The 20,005-nt window shown below is 41.6% G+C and overlaps 2 protein-coding genes across 14 annotated transcripts in view; one reads left to right on the forward strand and one right to left on the reverse strand.

The window, feature by feature from the left end:
- NT5C2 (5'-nucleotidase, cytosolic II) overlaps positions 1 to 20,005 on the forward strand; it is an 81,696-nt gene that overhangs the window by 60,018 nt on the left and 1,673 nt on the right. For 5 of the 7 annotated variants that reach the window (XM_033149764.1, XM_033149768.1, XM_033149767.1 and 2 more), the window contains 2 exons: positions 605 to 781; positions 1,745 to 3,440. In XM_033149764.1, the coding sequence (XP_033005655.1) occupies positions 605 to 781; positions 1,745 to 1,990 (423 nt within the window). In that variant the 3' untranslated portion in view covers positions 1,991 to 3,440. Of the gene's footprint in view, positions 1 to 604; positions 782 to 1,744; positions 3,441 to 20,005 lie in introns of those variants that run through there. The other 2 variants (XM_033149766.1, XM_033149765.1) reach the window with 2 other exon arrangements.
- CNNM2 (cyclin and CBS domain divalent metal cation transport mediator 2) overlaps positions 13,896 to 20,005 on the reverse strand; it is a 117,441-nt gene continuing 111,331 nt past the window's right edge. For 3 of the 7 annotated variants that reach the window (XM_033149759.1, XM_033149758.1, XM_033149757.1), the window contains 2 exons: positions 17,873 to 18,054; positions 13,896 to 14,484 (listed from right to left, as the gene is read on the reverse strand). In XM_033149759.1, the coding sequence (XP_033005650.1) occupies positions 14,275 to 14,484; positions 17,873 to 18,054 (392 nt within the window). In that variant the 3' untranslated portion in view covers positions 13,896 to 14,274. Of the gene's footprint in view, positions 14,485 to 17,872; positions 18,055 to 20,005 lie in introns of those variants that run through there. The other 4 variants (XM_033149762.1, XM_033149760.1, XR_004426654.1 and 1 more) reach the window with 4 other exon arrangements.

The following is a 20,005-nucleotide window of genomic DNA, read 5'->3' on the forward strand; positions in this document are numbered from 1 at the left end:
TCATAGGGTTCATGTTGTTGGCTCAAACACAAAACCCACACCACCACTCATTCTCATACTCTCTCTCCATGTAAACACTCAGTCTCTGAGGCTGATTTCCACCAATAAAAGGGGGAAATGCTACATGACTGTGTTATATCTAGTTACACACCCACCCACCCCAAACAGGGCCCTGTGGTAAATATGGGTAGTAGAGGCACATGATGACCTCAAATAGGGCATAGGGACTGGAATGGCTATGTGCTGATGGCAGGGAAGGAGAGGAGAGGTCAGGTAAGAGAAACAACCGTGAGGCAGTTTTGTTTGCTTATCCTCCCTCCCCCTCTTTTTTGTCAAATTCTATTTTTTTCATCTGTCATGTTGCTAAGGAACACAAAAACTTATTCTATGGTGGAATGCTCCTGGAAGGTACTGCATATTGCTGGTGTTCTCACTTTCTGTAACTTCCAGTTGCTTTGCCTCTTTGCAATCAATGCCTCTGATTCAGAAACCTGTGTGTGATCTAGTGTACACATGGTGCTCTCTCACCTGCAATAGTTTTTAAGTATGTAAAACTGCCCCTTCCCTGAAGTGACCAAATGTCTAATTTGCCCTCTGATTTTAGAAAGTAACTCATGACATGGACATGTGCTATGGAATGATGGGAAGCCTGTTTCGAAGTGGCTCCCGACAGACACTCTTTGCCAGCCAAGTGATGCGCTATGCAGACCTCTATGCAGCATCATTCATCAACCTTCTGTATTATCCCTTCAGTTACCTCTTCAGAGCTGCCCATGTGCTGGTGAGTTGAAATCCATGAAGCTGCAGATGAACAGTAACAACATTCAGAGAAGTACATGCACTAAGTCTGAATAGAGTGAGGGACATTCTAATGCAGCTGCTAGCATTAGACTCAAAAACTTTTAAAATGGATGTGGCAGATGGCTACATTGGGAGACATTGGTTAGGGTTAAACAATTTTATAAATTTTCTGTGGGGTAACAATATAATATGTGGTAGAAGTCAGGCACTCACTGTACTAGCATATGTGTGTGCTGTGAAATGTGAATTCCATACTAGGGATCATTAGGAAAGGAGCTGAAAATAAAATTGACAAAATCACATTATACAACTCTATGGTGCAATTGCACTTGGGTACCATGTACAGTTGTGGTTGCTTCACCTTGAAAAGAATATTGTAGAGTTGTTAAAAGTTACCAAAAAAGTCAACCAGAAAGATCAAAGGGATAGAGCAAGTCCTAAGAAGAAAGGTTGCAGTATTTGGGCCTTTTTAGTTTTGAGAAAAGGAGAGTAAGAGGTGACATGGTAGAAGTTTATAAAATTATGCATAGCAAGGAGAAAGTGGGTAGAGAGACATTGTTCTCCCTCTCTTGTAATTCAGGGACATCCAATGGAGCTGAACGTTCAAAGATTTTTTTTGTCTGTCCTGAAAATACTTTTTCACAAAATGCATAAACTGTAGCATTTGCTCCCACAATCTCACAGTGATAGCCACCAACTTGGATGGTTTTAAGAGAGGATTGACAAATTTGTGGAGGGTAAGGCGGGGCAATATATTTCTAAGTACCTGTTGTGGCAAATTGCAGCAGGGTAGTGTGCTGTTGTGGGCTTCCCATGGGCACCTAGTTGGCCACTGTGAGAACAGGATGGCTGGAATAGATGGGCCACTGGCCTAACTGAGCAAGCTCTTCTCATGTGACGATGCTAATCTTCTCTGAACAGTGGTATGTATGTCTCCATGCAGATGCCACACGAGTCAACAGTAGAGCACACTCATGTGGATATCAATGAGACAGAGTCACCTATGGCCACCCGAAACCGCACATCAGGGGACTTCAAAGATTCTGACAAACGACACCAGCTGACCCGTTCTGTGAGTGAGATTAAACCACCCAACCTCTTCCCTCAAACTCCCCAAGAAATCACACATTGCCATGATGAGGATGATGATGAAGAAGAAGAAGAAGAGGAGGAAGAGGAAGAAGAATAGAAATGAAATCTGAACACAACATGCCAAAGCGTGGCTATAGCAGTGATTAGCAGGAACAGAATCCCACTAGTCCTGGGGTATGGGGTGGGGATGACAACAAAATTAACACTAATCAGAAACCCTTTATTCTTTACAGACTTATTCCAACTGTAAAGGATTTTGCACTGAGTGAGGGTAGGACCACATACAGATGCCTAACTGCGTTGCTTGCTCTACCTATAGAACATGGGAAGGAAGAGCTGCTTGTGGGTCCTTTGCTCCTCTTTCTTGTGAATTTCAAAACTGCCTCCAAGACATGATTTGGAATTGGTGCAGTGAGCCTTCCATGGGTCCTGCAGCAATCAATGTAGCCCAATACCAGTTCCTCACGGCTGATACCCTTTGACCCCTTTGGGGGAAAGATGTATCCTAATATATAATACTGTATGCATGGAAATGGTGGCAATTCCAGGGTTAAATTGGCCCCCATCAAGCACAAGTTTTGTTTTTGAAATGGTTTAATCCTCTAATCTCCTTCTAGTGCAGTTCTGCTTCTGCTCTTTCTGTTTTGGGCTGGTTCAAGAAAGACTATCATGCCACAAATTCTTGATCTGGCTGATAGCTAGTTCTTCTCCTGCTGAGATCCCAAAGCTTTTATCATCCCTAGTCTTGGCATGTGGTGCATGTATTATACGACCTTCAAATGGGTCCTTATGCCGTGTGCTTGTTCTACACTCTGAATTTATCTCTGCTAGTAAGAGATAATGTCATGCTGTATTTTGATTAGGTCTCAGTTAAAGATTAATACTGTATTTCTGTCTAACCCACAGTGATCAAGAGCTAAACAGTTTGTGAAGAGAAAAGGTTTGTGTCACCTTTCCTAGCCTCTTCCTGTGGCTAACACTTTAGGCTCAAATTAGGAACAACAACCTGTAAGATGCAATGTTTCAGCTGGCAGCTGTTCTATCTCTGATACGGAGTCATAGGAGATGGGGTATGTGTAGATGCACAGGCCTAGAGCCTTCATGTAGAGGAAAAAGCCCCCTTCAGAAAAAACATCCTTATTGCTGCCACTCTGTGTTACTGCCATTCCTGGAATGAAAATGGTTGAAGGGCTGATCCATATTGTTTGTAAATGGTTTTGAGGCCTGGCATAGCATTATGGCCGTAAGTACAGGCTGTTAAGTTAAAGCACATTTTTCTCTGAATTATCCTGCAACACGGGGCAGGTTTTCTTTCTTGTTCATAGAAGCAGGTAGTACAAGGTATAGAGTTCCTTACTTCTGTGCCATTGAAGTTTGAAAGACTGAATAGAGGCCCTATTTTGAAGTATTAGAAGTTTTATTTTGAATCACTTGATTGTAATTAGTTCTATTCCATTATTAAAATATGGTGAACTGTAAATCAGCAGGAGAAGCTGGTGCTCCTGTGATGGACCTGCAACTAAATAAATCATGAGGTTTCATAATAAGCTGTTTTAATGTCTGTCTAACACTGACAAATCTACTTCTCCTAACCCTTCCTTCATACTGCTTGCCTAACACTTGTTATAAACAACTAGAAAAGCCTGTATACTGCGTGGAATACAACATGATTTATAATCTTCTCCCAACAATGATAGCTGGGAGACAGACAACAGCCTGATAGCATAGAATCTAGATATATGAATTAAATGTAGATATACTACAGTAAGCTCAAGACTCCATCAGAGTTGTATGGATAAGGTCCCCTGCCCAGAAAATGGGCAAAATTGGAGAGCATTAGTTAACTTGACAGTGGTCTAGCTGGTAACTCTATTAGTGATCTGGTGTTGAGCTGGATACATACTGGTAAGGCACAACAAGAGCTAAACTGTGGTGCCCAGTACTACAGGTGTGATCTGATCTGACCAAGGCAGAATAGAGTAATACTATTACTTCCCTTGATCTGAATACTATACAGGTGAAACTCGAAAAATTAGAATATCGTGGAAAAGTCCATTTATGTAAGCAATTGTTTTCATTAGCTACTGGAGTTTAATATATGAGATAGACTCATGACATACCAAGCGAGATATGTCAAGCCTTTGTTTGTTATAATTGTGACGATTATGGCGTACAGCTGATGAGAACCCCAAAGTTGAAATTGTTAATTTGGGGTTCTCATCAGCTGTACGCCATAATCGTCACAATTATAACAAACAAAGGCTTGACATATCTCGCTTGGCATGTCATGAGTCTATCTCATATATTAGTTTCACCTTTTAAGTTGAATTACTGAAAAAATGAACCTTTCCACGATATTTTAATTTTTCGAGTTTCACCTGTATGTCTGTTGATGCAGAATAGCACTAGCCATTTTTGCAGCTGCATCACAGTGTTGACTCATGTTAAGCTTGTGGTCTACTCAGATCCATAGATCCTTTTCACATGTACTACCAGCAATCCAGGTGGTTGTGAGGATAAAAGGGGAGATTATGTATGTATACCACTTCAATCTCCTTAGACAAGGAAGACAGAATACAAGTGTATTTTCAGGCTGTTGCAGAGGTCCCAAGCAAAGAGCCACACTTTCCCAAAGACCATAAGAAAATAGAATTCATTTATGACTGTGCAGAGGGAGCACTTGGAACATTGCAAAGACTGTTGACTGCAGTTTACTTCTTAAGCATAACATTATTTGTCTGGCCTCTTTGACCATCCTTCCTTTGCCTTATTTTTAAGTGATATTAACTGCCACTGCTGCCGCCTTTAACTGAAGTTTATCAGCATACAATAATATTTGGATCTATGACATCAACTCCAGCTGAAACACTTTCTGACTCCAATCTACCTCAAACATTTCCCTTCTTTGAGCAGTGCTGGAGGGCCAACATAGTGGCAATCCAAGTAAGCCTTTAGGGCAAAGTTGCCATCAGTATATTACTACTCTAGGCTACAACATGCTCAATAAGTCTAAGTAGAAGACTGGTTTTACACATCTTTTGGAAACTGTTTGGTTGACTGAGTATCACAGACTGTTTACTAATTTCTTTCTTAATGTGCCTTCCCAAATCCTGCTGCTATACTTGCATTCAGCGTGTTAGGACCAAACTGTGGTAAGGACCCTTACCATATAATGCATTTCCAAGTAGTGTACAGACTATGCTTTGCTATTCTTTCAAACCAAGTAAACAGCTCTACCAGACAAGATTGTAAGCCTGAGAGCAGGGACTATCTTATTACTAAATGCTATAAACAGCAGGAGTTGGCTTTTTTTGCATGAATAGTGTGGCAAAAAATACTGTGACCCATTGGTGGGGAATCTTTTTTTAGTCCAATCCAAGAGGCACATTCCTTCATAGGCAGTCTTCTAAGAGGGCTATATGCCAGCAGTGGGTGGACAACAGGTGCAATGCTTACATCCAACCATGCAGAAGTTAAGTTATGCTGCCATCATATTTTCCCCTTCCCCCAACCCCATTGTATGATTCCGCTGTTATTTCTCAACTATCTCCCTGCATTCCCTTGGTCAGAGCACTCAGATTAGAAGAATCAATAGATTGTTGTTTCGGCAAAGCGGGGAGATACCTGAGAGTTACTCAAGAAATCATTGAGTAAGCTACAACACTCACAAAGCAGGCTCTTGGTGTGTGCAAAAGGTTGTTTTTTTTTTGCTGGTCTCTACTTAGCTACATTCTAGCTAATTAGTAGTACGAATCTCAAAAGTTTACACCTTCCTTCCACAAACAAGCCTATTTTACAAATAGATGCTAGGCATGTTCTCCCATATACACTCCTCTACCCAAAAACAATCAAACAAAACCCATGCAAAATAAAGAGAAACCGTGCTAGTGTATATTTTGGATATGACACGTCAGGAATGAAACACTGGCACTTGTTATTCAAAGTTATTCAAGAAAACATTAGTGCATATCCATCAGAATTCCTGCTCCCTACAACAGGAAAGTAAAATAGATAATCTACAAGACCATTGCTAACAATAAAGTCAAACCAAACATAACACATCCTTTCAGGGCTCCTTTACTCAAAACTGCTAATTAAAAAAAATAATGTCACCAACGCACACCCCCTTGGAAATAAGAGATGAAGCATGCAGTGTGGGGGAGGGCCCACTTAAACATGAAAGTTAAACAAGAAAAATCATTTATCTAAAGGAAATAAACTTTTTCAATAAAATCACAAGAATATACAAATTAATCAGGTTCAAAATACAGTGGTGCCCCGCTAGACGAAAGGCATTCGCTAGCGGAAGGCTGCCTCGCAAGACGAAAATGTCAATGGGCTTGCCTCGCAAGACGAAATTTTTCCCCCCGTCAAAACCGCTATTCTCCATTGGTGCTTATCAAGACGAAAAATTCGCTATACGAAGACACTCGCAGAACGAATTATTTTCGTCTTGCGAGGCACCACTGTAAATAGAAGAAACTGGAAATCTGCAACACCACTAAGTATTTATATACTCCAACAGGATATCAACTGGCTTATGAAATGTGTACATTTCATTTGTGCTTTTTCAGGGTTTATACAGACAGACAGTGGAATACTGTTGGCAGAATACCACAACTTTGGAAGAAATATGATAGAATTTGACAAAGATCCCAGAAAAGAAGACAAATCTATAGAAGCTTTGGAATGCAGCAATATATGGAGACAGATTGTAAGGCCTTTAAAAGGCATAGGATAAGTACTGGAAAAACTGTGCAGCATACAAATATTTACTGTATAGGAAAGCTTGGCTTGAGACAAGATTCCAGGGTTCAGCGAATTCCCTTGGGCTGGTCTGACAGCAGAACAGAGAACTCTGTAGCCTTCCAGATAGAATATATTTTGTTCACTATTGGAGCTCTTCTGCACACTAAGCTTAAGCAGTATTTTATTGCTCTAAGAAATTAAGAGCTTCAAGTTTCAAGCCTCCAAACATCCTTCAACAGTTTGTGTAAACCTAAGTGTGTCACAGTTTATATCTTGATTTGATGGATTGCAGGTGTGTCGTCCTGTCCAAGTCAGCGAGCTACAGTGAGCAGAAAGTTCTTTAGCTAGAGATATTGGATGGTATTCAAAGTAGTGCTAAGGAGATTGCTTCATCAATGCAATCATTTCTGCTTTCCTGATGATCTCCCCCCCCCAAAAAAAACTATGTGTTGCTCGGGGGGGAGGGTCCCTCAACACCCCCCCAAGCTTTTGGAGTGGACAGAGGGAGGACTCATCATTCTGGCTCCCACTAGGGCAACTATTTTGTTGAATCTGGTCCAATACCACCACTTATTAACTTGTCCAGGCAGCATAAATACAGAATTCTACAATGTTAAGTCAAACTAATATAAATTAAAGCCAGGAAACAAGACGTCACAAAATGCCACACTTTTGTCCCAAGTGGTCAGTTAACACAAGTGACAGTAACTTCACCTAACTATGCACACCAGATAAACCAAATTTACTCAGAGTCCCTTGCAAAACTATAGTCTCTCAGACTGTCATAACACACCCTGGCCTCTCACTGTGAGATATACCAAAGGAGAGAAAATGGCCAAGACACTGAAGTTACTACTCACAGTGACACCACATCTGAGAGCATCAGTACAATCCTGTATGCAGGAGCAAAGAAACAAGAGAAAGGCAGCAAAAACTCAAGAGACAGGTGCCACCACTTCCCAGTTCATCCCAACATTTACACAAGGATGACCCATAATCCTACATTCCTTACATCTTCAGGGCTTGAGGCTTTTCACTGTAAAACTAGTTCTGTAAAAATGTACTCTAGAAATTATCTGTGCTTCAAGCACTTTGCTGAAATGCTGGTGTTAGTAGCACTGTCAAAGCAGCTGCACAGGCACTTCTGCAGAAAGAATTTCAGCCTCCAGCATTGTGACAAGGTAAAGAGGACAATCACTTGAGGTATAGGTGGGAAAGGGTTAGAGGACGACTATGTGGATGCAGAATAGCCTTGGGTAAAAGCAAAATGAGGAGGGCCCATTTATTTGCAGGACAATGCCATTGCTAAATTGATTCATGCATGTATTTTAAGAAGCAACTGACTCACAAAACTACTGGCAGAAATTACAGTTGGTTAGGAGCCTAATTCAATGGCATATAATCAAGTCCATAGCAAGAAAAAAGCAAACAAGCAAGTCTGCAAAGCACCAGGGATAGGGAACATGTGGCCCTCAAGATGTTGTTAAACGTTCATCAGCCCCAGTCACCATTGTAAATTATGGGAGTCCAACAACACCTGAATCCCATTGGTGTTGCAGACTATCCATGTGGCTGCTCATTATAAAAGACCTCAATTGGAATAAGCCCAGGAGTGGGGAGAAGCTATATGAGGCTCATCATGTGCACATTCCAGGAGAAGGTAAGAAGAGAACCACAGTAGAAAAATGATAGGAGAAGGGGATGCAGTTCCATGTGCCAGAATAAACAAACACCTATTTACCAGTTACTAAAGTTGTCCAAGTAGGATGTGGTGTTTTGAAGAACCCAGAAAGTGCTTTATCCCAGAGAGCAGGCATTCCTGAAATCAGAGCATCAAGCAAATTGTTTTTAATCTATAAATTGGATTTGACCAGAAGAATTAAGTGGCTTGTTCATTCAGCTGGTCAAAATTATTTCAGACCTTTGCCCAAAAGACAAAAACTTGTTTTCAAAGAGTTTGAAGCTCATTTTATCACAGCAGACCAAGGCACAGAGCAAACTATTTCACAGTGTTGTGAGTATCCTGCCAACTGGACATCAGAGCTAACAGAATAAAGCAATTATTATAGTCAAGTGCAACCACTTAGACTAGCTACTGTTCCTGTACTCTTCAGTTCAATCAAGCCATGCCTGACACCAGAGAACACTTCAGATAAAAAAACAAACAAATCCCCTTCATATGTTGACCGAGTATGTGAGGGAAATGAGATCATGTCCTCAAATCTTGATGTGCCGGTTAGCTATGCCCCACTGGCACCCATATATAAGCATTAGACGGAAAGGGTTCTAGACATCTATAGCTTTAGGTATATAATTCTCTTCTGAACAAATGTTCCAGGGGACAAATCAAATAAATCAAAATATCATGAGGAAGACCATATATATGGACAGCTTTCAGATTAATGCTGTATACATGAGCATTGCAGGGTGTGGCCATTAAATGTATTGGAATTGGAATTAGGTTTATTTTGTCTGTACAACCCTTGGGTAACTAGCATATGGCATAACAATGCTAAATGCCCATGCAGTATTATCTGCAAGTCACCACCTCTGTGTCTACTTCACACAAAAGCCACTGTGTGAAGGCTACTTGAAATTACATGGCATGTTGTTTCAAACCCTCCATGTGGTGGGTTCTTCATGTTCAGTGGTGTACTATGTAGTTAATTATAACCTACAGCAGTGTTTTATGGCAGCATGCAGACAAACCATGTGGCCAGTGCACAAACGCATGGCAGGCACAATTTTAGAGCATTCTCCATGCAGGAGGTCTTGTATGTGAGGTGGCACCCAATCGTACCTCAGCACATTCTCCAATGCAATGACAGCAAAAGCAGAATACTTAATGCTCAGAGATCACAAGGAACCAAAGTTACTAAAGTAGAGCAAAACCGTTGTCTAGGTGACATTCGGGCAGACCCAATGACAATACATTTTTTTCCCTGGAATCCCCAATAAAGGTTCTGTCAACTTGCAATAGCCAAGTCCTGACTGAATGACGTAGTTAAGATCTTTAATTATTGCATGGAAGTGAAGAGTTCATCAGGTACATCAGTGTTTTTCAACCTTTTTTGGGCAAAGGCACACTTGTTTCATGAAAAAAATCACGAGGCACACCACCATTAGAAATGTTAAAAAATTTAACTCTGTGCCTATATTGACTATATATAAAGTAATTCTCTTGAATAGGAATCAAATAAACAAATTTTTCCCACGGCACACCAGGCAACATCTCGCGGCACACTAGTGTGCCGCGGAACAGTGGTTGAAAAACACTGAGGTACATTATCACACATTTCCTACCAATTAAAATATCAAGAGCTCCCTCTAGTGTTAGGCTGTGGCAATTATTGGTGAGGGCATGGGAGAGGATGGGGAACAGATAAACTCTTGCCACTTTTTCCATTCACATGAAAGGATCAAATAACTATATTTTGTCTGGATGCAATTCATAGCTATCTAGGCATTAAGGTGCATTTAAAAAGAAAACTAGATAGGAAAAACGGGAAACATTAATGAATAATGTCAAACCCATTAAGAACCACTAACCACGTTGCACGTTTGCAACCACTGTGAGCCATTACTTACCAGGAATTAACAGCTTCTCAGTGCATGGTCCTGAATCACTCGCATTTGTCTCCAACCTCCCTGGTGCCAGGAGCAACAAACCATGAGCCTTGATTTATTGTGACGTGCAAATCTTGGCTTACTTTCACGGTTTATTTGTTTGGGAGAAACCAAACCTCAAGGGCTAGTTCACATGTCCAAGGCTTCCACCGGTAGTTGTTGCTCCTGAGTAAGGTGCAGAAACATGGGAGTGATTCAGCAGCAATCACCAGCACATTGCTTGTTCTTGGTGGCCCATAAAACATGGCTTCCTATGATGTGTAACAGAGCCCATTTGTGCAAAGACAGTTTTGCATACTCAGGGTACACAGCACTTCAATTCTGCACTACCAGCTCCTTCCCCAAATCATGACCTGTACTACTTGGGACACTTTCCAATAATCCTCAAGATTACCTTTGGGACTTGGGAAAACCAATCTGCGAAGTGAATTGTACATTTTACTACTTCCATCTTCATTTGTTCAACCTGAGCTCCAGCCATACTTTTTGATTAGTGCTTACACATTCTAATGGGTCTGAGCTTTTTGGCTGGGCAGCTAAATAGCAGGTGGAAGAGTGATTCTCTGCAAATCCCAGGCCTCCTTGAGGTAGCAAACTTGGAAAAGGAGGAGGAGGTGCTACCTCCCTTGCTCCAACAGTGCACATGCTGTCTGGGCCAATAACACCACTCTTGTATTTGAAGACATACCAGTTATCAAGAACAAATTCTCTCTTTAGTAAGGCTTGGCAACACACAGGTACAAGGTCTCCAATTCACAACAAAGAGTACAAAATTAATTCAAAGACATTTAAAATATTGTCAAAAACCTCACCTCAAAATAAATTTTGTGTAAAAGCTGCATCTAATTTCACATTAGAACATGAAGATTGAATGGCTGCTACCAGCTACTAAATTGCTGACTATACTTGACAAAAGAAACAGAAACAGTGAAAGCAGGGTTCTTTCCAAGGTCACTTTCTCAAGTAATGCAATTAACACATTCCCCCACAAATGTACCTGTAAAAGCCAGTGAAACAGTTGCTCTAAAATATAACATGAGAAGCACAATTTTTAAATAAGATAAATAATATTTCTAGAATCATGAAGAATATCACTTGCCAGAAAGCAGAGGACAACTGCTATGTAGATGTTGACACCAAGGAATAGAGTTTCATAATGCTGTACAAAATAAGAGGCATATTTGAACTGAGAACATCTTATACCTTGACATGGGCTGGTGACCTTTAATTCACATGGCCCGGCCCTCATTTTTTTCTGTACTACAAAATGTTCAGGGAGAGATGTTGCCCTCCAACTTCTAGGCTGGGGTGCGGAACTTGGGGGTCTCTAGATGTTACTAGACTACAGCTCCTATTATCCCTGACCATTGAGCTTTCTGGCTGGGGCTGATGGGGAAGTCCCCAACCCACCTAAACAACATCTGGCTGACCATAGGTTTTCTACCCCTGGGCTAGGCTATGGAAGATTGCCTTTACCCTGCAAACTTTGTATGGTTTATTCTAGGCCTAATTAATAATAATTACATGAATTTAAGATAAGCATTGAACCCTTTTAAGAAAACTAAAAAAGCCAATCATGATAAGCCAGGAAAATTTAATTTGGGTCAGCACCAATGTGGTTGTAGAATCCAACTTGTGTTATGGGGAATAAAACATTTTTCAAGACAAAGAGCTGCTGCTTGAAATGCAGAAACAAGAGCAATTGAGAATCCCATTCTTGATCAAGAACATTCTCCACTTCCCATCTGTTGAAGTGTGCCAGCTATAATGACATCATTTCATTCCAAGATTCGAGTTTACCTTTGTTCTACTGCTTTCGCAGGAAGCATAACACTTTGTCTCAGAGGCCTGTCTGCCCTTCCTTAAAGCTGGCTGTAAAGAGCAGCATGAATAAAACAACTACTTTTAAAAAGATGTATGCTAATAAATGAAAAGGTCCAAATTTTCTAATTATACTGAATGTCATAACTGGAGATGCCTCTTCACTTAGGCTCTTCATAAATAACTGATAGGTTTAATGGGGATTTGGGGTGGGGTGGGGTAAACTAAATTTCCTCCTTACCATTCCTCTTTTTATGAGCATCTGTGAAACAAAGCAAATATTCGCCTTATGCAGACTAAATTGCTAAATAAGAACCTTTGCCCCAAATAGAATGAAATATTTGTCTCCGTAAACTCATCCAGGGAGGTATCGGAGGGGGGAGGGGGTTATACCTTTCCCCAGAGCATTCCCCATAACGAGAACAGTGGAGAATTCACATTAAGCTCATCCCAGCATGCACAAAACTACCGTACTTCTGCGGCAAAGAATCGGAGGCATCCCTATCACCCAGGATTCTGGCAAAGCAGAAATAATGGGGGTGGAGCAGAAGAAGGGGGGAAATCGAGTAACAAAGTCTGGAAGTTAGCTCAGAGACTGTTGTGCAGAACAGGCCCATTCAGCAACAGATTAATATTGTTTTCACAGTCATATTTCTTATAAGCAAGAAGAACAAACAAAAGGCAACCCAGAGTCACAATGATATCAAGGCAGCTTGTTCAAATTCAGAGAACCCCTAAAGGAACAGTCCTCCAAATACTCCCACAGTAAATATCAGCGTCCTGAGGTGTGGGAGCTAAGAATGTCCTGAAGGCATTCCTGGTCCATCTTCCATGCCCAAACGGCTGTCCCATAGAGCTTATTTAAAACAGTGGGTTAAAAAGGTGGCTCCTAAAAGGGAGAACCAGCAGAAGAATAGGAAAGCTTTCAGATGTGCCTCTCCAATACCTTCACTGAAACAGACACCGTCATGCCCACACATACCATCAAATATAGGTTGATTTTATACTGCAAAGCTTTTGCCAAACCTAAAAGAGGACAGCATCCACAGTGAAGTGCATCTTGCAGGAAGCAAAACTTTGGAACGATTTACTTTGGCTCTCAAGCATAGCAGCGTAACAGCAGCATCACATAAAAGGTTTGAAGTCACTGGTGGACTAACATCGCTTACATTCTATCCCGCTTACATTATGTCATCTCAAAGAAAGGAGCACATTGAATATGATGGCGCCCCATACTCTGAAAATATAAACAAGTTAAAGTACGCACTCAGCCCAGGAGAAGTGGTAGGGATTGCCATCATCACTCCCCCATAATAAATAAAAACTTTATGTAATCCTCCAGGGAAAATTATTACCTCTGAAAAATCAATCATCTTCATATGGCACACACACATCATTTTCTGACATTTATGAACTCTAAAACATGGCCTTTGGGGAAAAAAATTTTTTTTTTACATTCACAACCCCAAAATACCTCCTTCCTTAAAGGTTAGATAAGGGAGAATACCACCTTTCCCCCAGTCTCCCAATTGAGATATGCCAGAAATTCTTTAAGTTTCATTCATTCTTTGTTCTTTAGAAAACAAATACATTCTAGTACCAGTCTCTCATTTCAACAACTGGAAAACAGAACAATATGGGGAAAATGGGAACACAGGAGCAAATTCAAGAACAATACAAAAGAACTTAACTGGGAAGGTCCTGCAACACTTAAAACTGCAAAATACTTCTTTTTTAAAAAAAACAAAAACAAACAAACAAAAACCACCATGATCTCTCTTTTGAAAAAATAAAATGCAGCTTTCGGTTTAAACTGTTGCATACATTAGAAGGATCATCAATACAGCTGGAAAAATAAACGTGATTCTACTCCACTAGGAAGAATTTTGCCATTCACCCCAGAAGGGTGGCTCACCGTTCCCAAGTTTTGCTTCGGTGTTGGTTGCTTTTCCCTCTCTGCATCCACCTCTCACTCTGAGCTCCTTGTTCTTGCTTCTTTTTTGCCCTCAGGATCAGCATAAAGTCTTTGGTCTCAGAACATTGGATGCAGCACAGCTTGATAAGCACATACTAATGGTGTTTGCAGTCAGGTAGAAGGCAAGGGGAAGGAATAAGGCCTGGTCCTGATGAAGATAAGGGTTGGGATGGAGGGCAGAGGAAGAGGAAGATGCTATGTGTCAGCTCCTAGATGGCGCCTTCACTGTGCATACTGTGGTTGGACTTGTTGTGAGTTACACAGTTCTGTTCGTTCAGAAGATTTGCCGTCTCATCCGGCAAACCATCATGCAGTTCTGTAAGAGTCAGTTCTATTTTAGTGGTTTCACTGTCCGAGGACTGAGGTGTTTTATCCATCCGGGATGCCATTAGGGCATTTTGGTACTGCTGCCTTGAGATCTATGCCAAGCACATGAAAGATACAAAGTCCATAATAAAATTAATATTGTTGATACAGAGAACAACTGTATCTACTGTAATTTACAGTAATATCTACTGTAATGTTTTCATACATTTCAGCCCAACCCAACTTGTCCTTGTTACTTCAAAATCAAGGCATGCAGACCTGCAACATTTCCAGCGTAGCAACATTCAATTGTTTCATGGTGCATAAGAACAGTAAAGATATTTTTGACAGGATGCACTTTCTAATAGGCACCAAGTCATGGGTAGGCAAACTAAGGCCCAGGGGCCGGATCTGGCCCAATTGCCTTCTAAATCCAGCCTGTGGAAGGTCCGGGAATCAGCGTGTTTTTACATGAGTAGAATGTGTGCTTTTATTTAAAATGCATTTCTGGGTTATTTGTGGGGCACAGGAATTCGTTCCTTTCCCCCAAAAAAAATATAGTCCGGCCCCCCACAAGGTGAGGGACAGTGGAGTGGCCCCCTGCTGAAAAAGTTTGCTGACCCCTGCTCCAAGTAATCTAATTCCCCTAGTTCATAGTGCTTACTATGCAGTTCTTAAGAGACTCATCTTCATTTTAGCCAGGGTCTCCAGCAAGTGGCATAGAAGTATTCGGAAACAAGAAGTGAGCAATAATTCTCATATAAACAGAGCTCAAAGTTTATCACTCTAAATTAAATCAATTAGTTGCCCATTTCACACAATTCTCAACCAGACAAAAATTAAGTGAGTAAAAGTTGTGGCTGTTTAACTCCTCACCTGGTCCTGCTGCCGCCGCCAGGAGGCTTGTCTCATTCCAGACAAAACATGAGCTGTAGGCAAGATTTGTGGCTTCTTTGCAGGAGATAAGCCATGAGCATGGGATCAGACCTAGTGCCAAACCAAACCATGGCTTAGCTCTGGTTGGCATGGCAGCAGAAGGACCAGGATAAGAGCACAGTGGACACAAATTTTAATGTGAGTTACCCAGACGGTTGTGCGATTACACGTAGCCCTAGTGCACACATAACACTAAGGCAAACTATGGTTAAGTGTGAGGAAAGCAACAAGTTCTTATCAACAATGAATTTGGATGCTGGGGATGGCAAGGTAAAGACAGCAAGGAGATTCTTTATCCTATCAATTTCATGAGTACATGTAATACGATTTTTAAAAACTGGTGAATTTGGTCAATTTAGTATATACTGTGGACAGCAACCTTTAAAAAAGTGAATAACCATTCTAGAGCTGTATTATATATGTGACGTTTTGAACATTTTTAAATGCTATTATTATTACATTTCACGTTTCTTTGCATGGATGTGGTCTGCAAAATTCTACCGTATTTACTCGAGTCTAATGTGCCATCGAACCTAATGTACACCTCAGTTTTCAAAACCTTGAAACCAAAAAAAGTATTTGCTGGCGAATGTAAATTTGCCATTGAATCTAATGTGCACCTTAATTTTTGCAACATAATTTGGCCAAAAAAAGGTGAACATTAGATTCGAGTAAATATGGTAATTGCAGAGAATAGATTCCTTGGGGAGCCTTCATTAAACAACTGTGTACAAGCAATCTAAATTATACTGCAGTACAAAAACACCTATTTATGGAACCACCTTTTTCAGTGGCCCCTCCCCACCCCACCCCATTTGTGGAATGCTCTCTTGAGGGAAATTTGCTTAGTGCCAGTGTTGTCAGTTTTTCAGCACTAGGTAAAGGCATTTGGTCTTTGAGATGGTTTGATTTATTTACTATTATAGTTTTGGTGGTTGGGTGGGAAGGATATTATCCTTGTTATTTTATTACTGAGGATGAACAGTATTAGTATTTTTTAATGATTTGATATTTGTTGCATTTTTGTATTTCACCTATTTTGTTAGTTGCTTTGAGACATTTTTGTTGCTAAGAGCAACAAATTGAATAAATATATGCAGGTCCTGATTTTGGAATACAATGTACTCCCAGGAAATCATTATGAGAGTGTTTGCATAATGAGCTGATGATTTCCATTATTTCCTATGGGAACATTTCTATACTGTGATCCCTCTCTCTCCCTCCTGCCATGGTTTCTTCCTGAAATGGCTGCAACCAAACAGCAAGAGAGAGATAAAGAAAAAACTTATTTGTCCAATCTCTCCTGATTTATCCCTTCCCTCCCTGTGATTTCCCTCCCCACTCCCTCTCCCCATGGTTTCTGCCCCAAAATGGCTGCTGTTGCTGACCAGCAAAGCACAAACAAGGGAAAGTGGGCAAACTGACTGTTAGGATATCTGAATCTGCACTGTGTATAGTGAGGTTCGGGTGTAATTCTTTGTGTTCAGGTTAAGTGATTTTTTTGCAGAAAGTGTGGGCAGATAGTGGGACACATGGTTGAACATTTTTGAGAGAGGGCCACAATCCATAAATACTAGATACTGAGATGAATACAGAGTTTCTCTTTTACTTAGGGGATAAGATCAAGCCAGAGCAGCACAATAGCCAATAATCTATGTATTTGAAAGAGCCTTAAACTGTATTCTGGAAGGCTACTTCCAATCCGCCTGGTTGTAAATAGGCATTTGCTCCATTAGCATGTTCTGGAGAAATGAGAAGTGACCAGATGTGCTTATTCATTTGTGTAATATTCCCTAGGCTATGCAGCACTGCTTCTCTCAACTTCAATATGCATATTTGTTGGATTCCATCTATCTTGAGAGATAATGGAGTGGAGGCCTCTGGGGGTGGTCTAACTGCTGGATTAGCAGCACCAGGGTGATCTCCTGTGGGCCTGGGCAGTGCGTATGGAGGTCCTGGGCTTCCTAGATTACAAGACCCCAGGCAAACTAACTGATGCTGCATCTCAGAATATGAATGGGACATGCATTTAGTTGGGTGCCATTAGAACATACAAAATTGAAGGCTATCAATTCATTCAAGATCTCAAATTCATAACTGCCCAAAGTCAATTAAAAATGTATAATATAATTTAAAAGCACATGTGAAACATCAGAAGACCAAAAAATCAACAGCTGCTGAACTTTAGAGTGGAAATACATATTAAGAAGCATACATATTAATTCCCAACTGTGTGATGAATGTGGACAGGGAGCATGTGGCTGCTGACCCTTCTTTATAACAGCATCCACGTGTCATTCATGAGCAAATACAGTTGAGGAATATTCCTTGGGTAGGGTGCAGAATAGATCCTCCCTGGGAGAGGTAGAATAATATAATAATATGGTACCTCACAATGGGGAAAAAATGAAGAGTTTCAACAGTCCAAAACAGCTCCTTCCAAATTCCAAATGCTTTATCAAAGTAGCATTAGGACCAATTGGCAACTATTTGCTATGGGCAGCGAAACCAACCAAAAATATATTTTGCTGGTAGAAGATAGCTACCCATTTCCCCTTTTCCTACCTTGACATATTGAATGTCTGAGATAGCTCTCACTGAGTAGTCTGGAACATAAACTTGAAGAAATGAGTTCAACTGGTTGTTGCTATTTCCTATCGTTGGTGTCACTGCATCAATGCGATCCCCTCTGTTAAGAGAGTCTGAATGATTCAAGCCACAAGGACGAGGTGGTGACTTGTTTTCAGCTGGGGGAAAAGGAAAGAAAAAGATGCTTCAGAAAAAATTGTCTTAAGAGACTCACATGTTAAACTTTCCCATTGAAACAGCTTTTTGCTAGAGCTGTAATACTGCAGTGTACACTTTCAAACAGATCTCACTACTAAAATCCCAACTCTGAGGTTTCTTATCTTCATTTGTCTAGCTTCAGACCTATTACCAGGGGCGTCGCTGGGGGGGCAGTAGGGGCGGTATGCCCCGGGTGACAGGGGAGGGTGGGGTGACAAGCGACGGGTGGGGGTGACAAGCGGTGGCCCCTTCCGCCACTCCCATGCGCCACTGCTCCCTCCGTCACCCCGGGAGCAGCAGTGCACAGCCGAGTGAGCACCCTGTCCGTGCAGCGCTGCTGCTCCTGGGGTGACCGGCAGTGCATGGGGAGTGGCAGGAGGGGCCACCGCTTGTCACCCCCATGCGCCGCTGGTCACTCCGTCGCCCCGGGAGCAGCAGCGCACAGTGTCTAAAAATACCACAACAGCTCAGTGTCTAAAAATACCATTATGTTGGGATCCTTCATTTCCTTACAACAGTATAAAGAAAAAGGGACCCATGACCATTAGGTCCAGTCGTGTCCAACTCTGGGGTTACGGCGCGTTACTGGCCGGGGGAGCCGGCGTACAGCTTCCGGGCCATGTGGCCAGCATGACAAAGCTGCTTCTGGTGAACCAGAGCAGCGCACGGAAACGCTGTTTACCTTTCTGCTGGAGCGGCAGGGGCGTAGCAAGGGAGGGGCGGAGGGTGCGGGGGGGCCCGGGCAGCACCCCTGCTGGGGTGACACATCGGGGGGTGCCCCCGCCTCCTGGGCTTTTTTTTTACTTTTTTTAAAAAATCTTTTTAGGCAATTTTTGGCACTGCCGAGGTGGAGCTGCAGGGGCGGCCAGCGAGGAGGGGTGTCACCCCCCCCTCGCTGGCCGCCCCTGCAGCTCCGCCCCAGCAGCGCCAAAAATAGGCCCCCCCTTCCAGCGGCGGAGCTCGGCCTTCTTAAAGAAATCAGCCCCGAGTGCTCACTGGAAGGACAGATCCTGAAGTTGAGGCTCCAGTACTTTGGCCACCTCATGAGAAGAGAAGACTCCCTAGGAAAAAACCCTGATGTTGGGAAAGATGGAGGGCACAAGGAGAAGGGGACGACAGAGGATGAGATGGTTGGACAGTGTTCTCGAAGCGACTGGCATGAGTTTGGCCAAACTGCGGGAGGCAGTGAAAGATAGGGGTGCCTGGCGTGCTCTGGACCATGGGGTCATGAAGAGTCGGACACGACTGAACGACTGAACAACAACAACAGCTTGAGGACCTTGAACCTGTTCAGCACTGAGGTCAATACTTATTCCACTTCATGACTGCATGCCTCAAAAAAGCCTTATGTTTAAGCATGCTAATCTTCTAAAAGACAGCAAGACTTGAAAAGCTAATACGTTGCAGTTGAAAATGTGTCTAATTTTAATTTCAAGGCAGTATACTAAACACAAGTGTGGACAGGGTACTAAATCCTCCAATGACTGCAAGACAAACAGCAGGCAATTAAAACCTGTAGTGAGAATCTCCTTGTAGTTTGTAAAGCAAAAAATCAGGAGGTAAGAAGACAGGAAGTATATGTGAAAAATAAGAAAAACAAACACACAATTTTTCCTCCTGCTGATTAATTACAAAAAGAAAATTGTCAATATTGGGGAAAATGGGTTCCTCCAGAGAATAAACTATACAGAAGCTTTAATTGCACTATCAAGGCAGAGCACATGGTTTTAAGAGAATTCTAACTGCAAATTATCTCGAGTCAAATACATCTAACAAATATATAATTCAAAATATTCACTTTCTTAATTGTTATCCTTGATAGGTGTTATATAAATCTCATCTTTTTATATATAAAAAAACTCAATACCTCAATCTCCCTGTACTCAAATCTAAGGATACGTAGCAATGAGA

The sequence above is a fragment of the Lacerta agilis genome, chromosome 5 (genome assembly GCF_009819535.1).
Source record: "Lacerta agilis isolate rLacAgi1 chromosome 5, rLacAgi1.pri, whole genome shotgun sequence".
Classification (NCBI taxonomy): Eukaryota; Metazoa; Chordata; class Lepidosauria; order Squamata; family Lacertidae; genus Lacerta; species Lacerta agilis.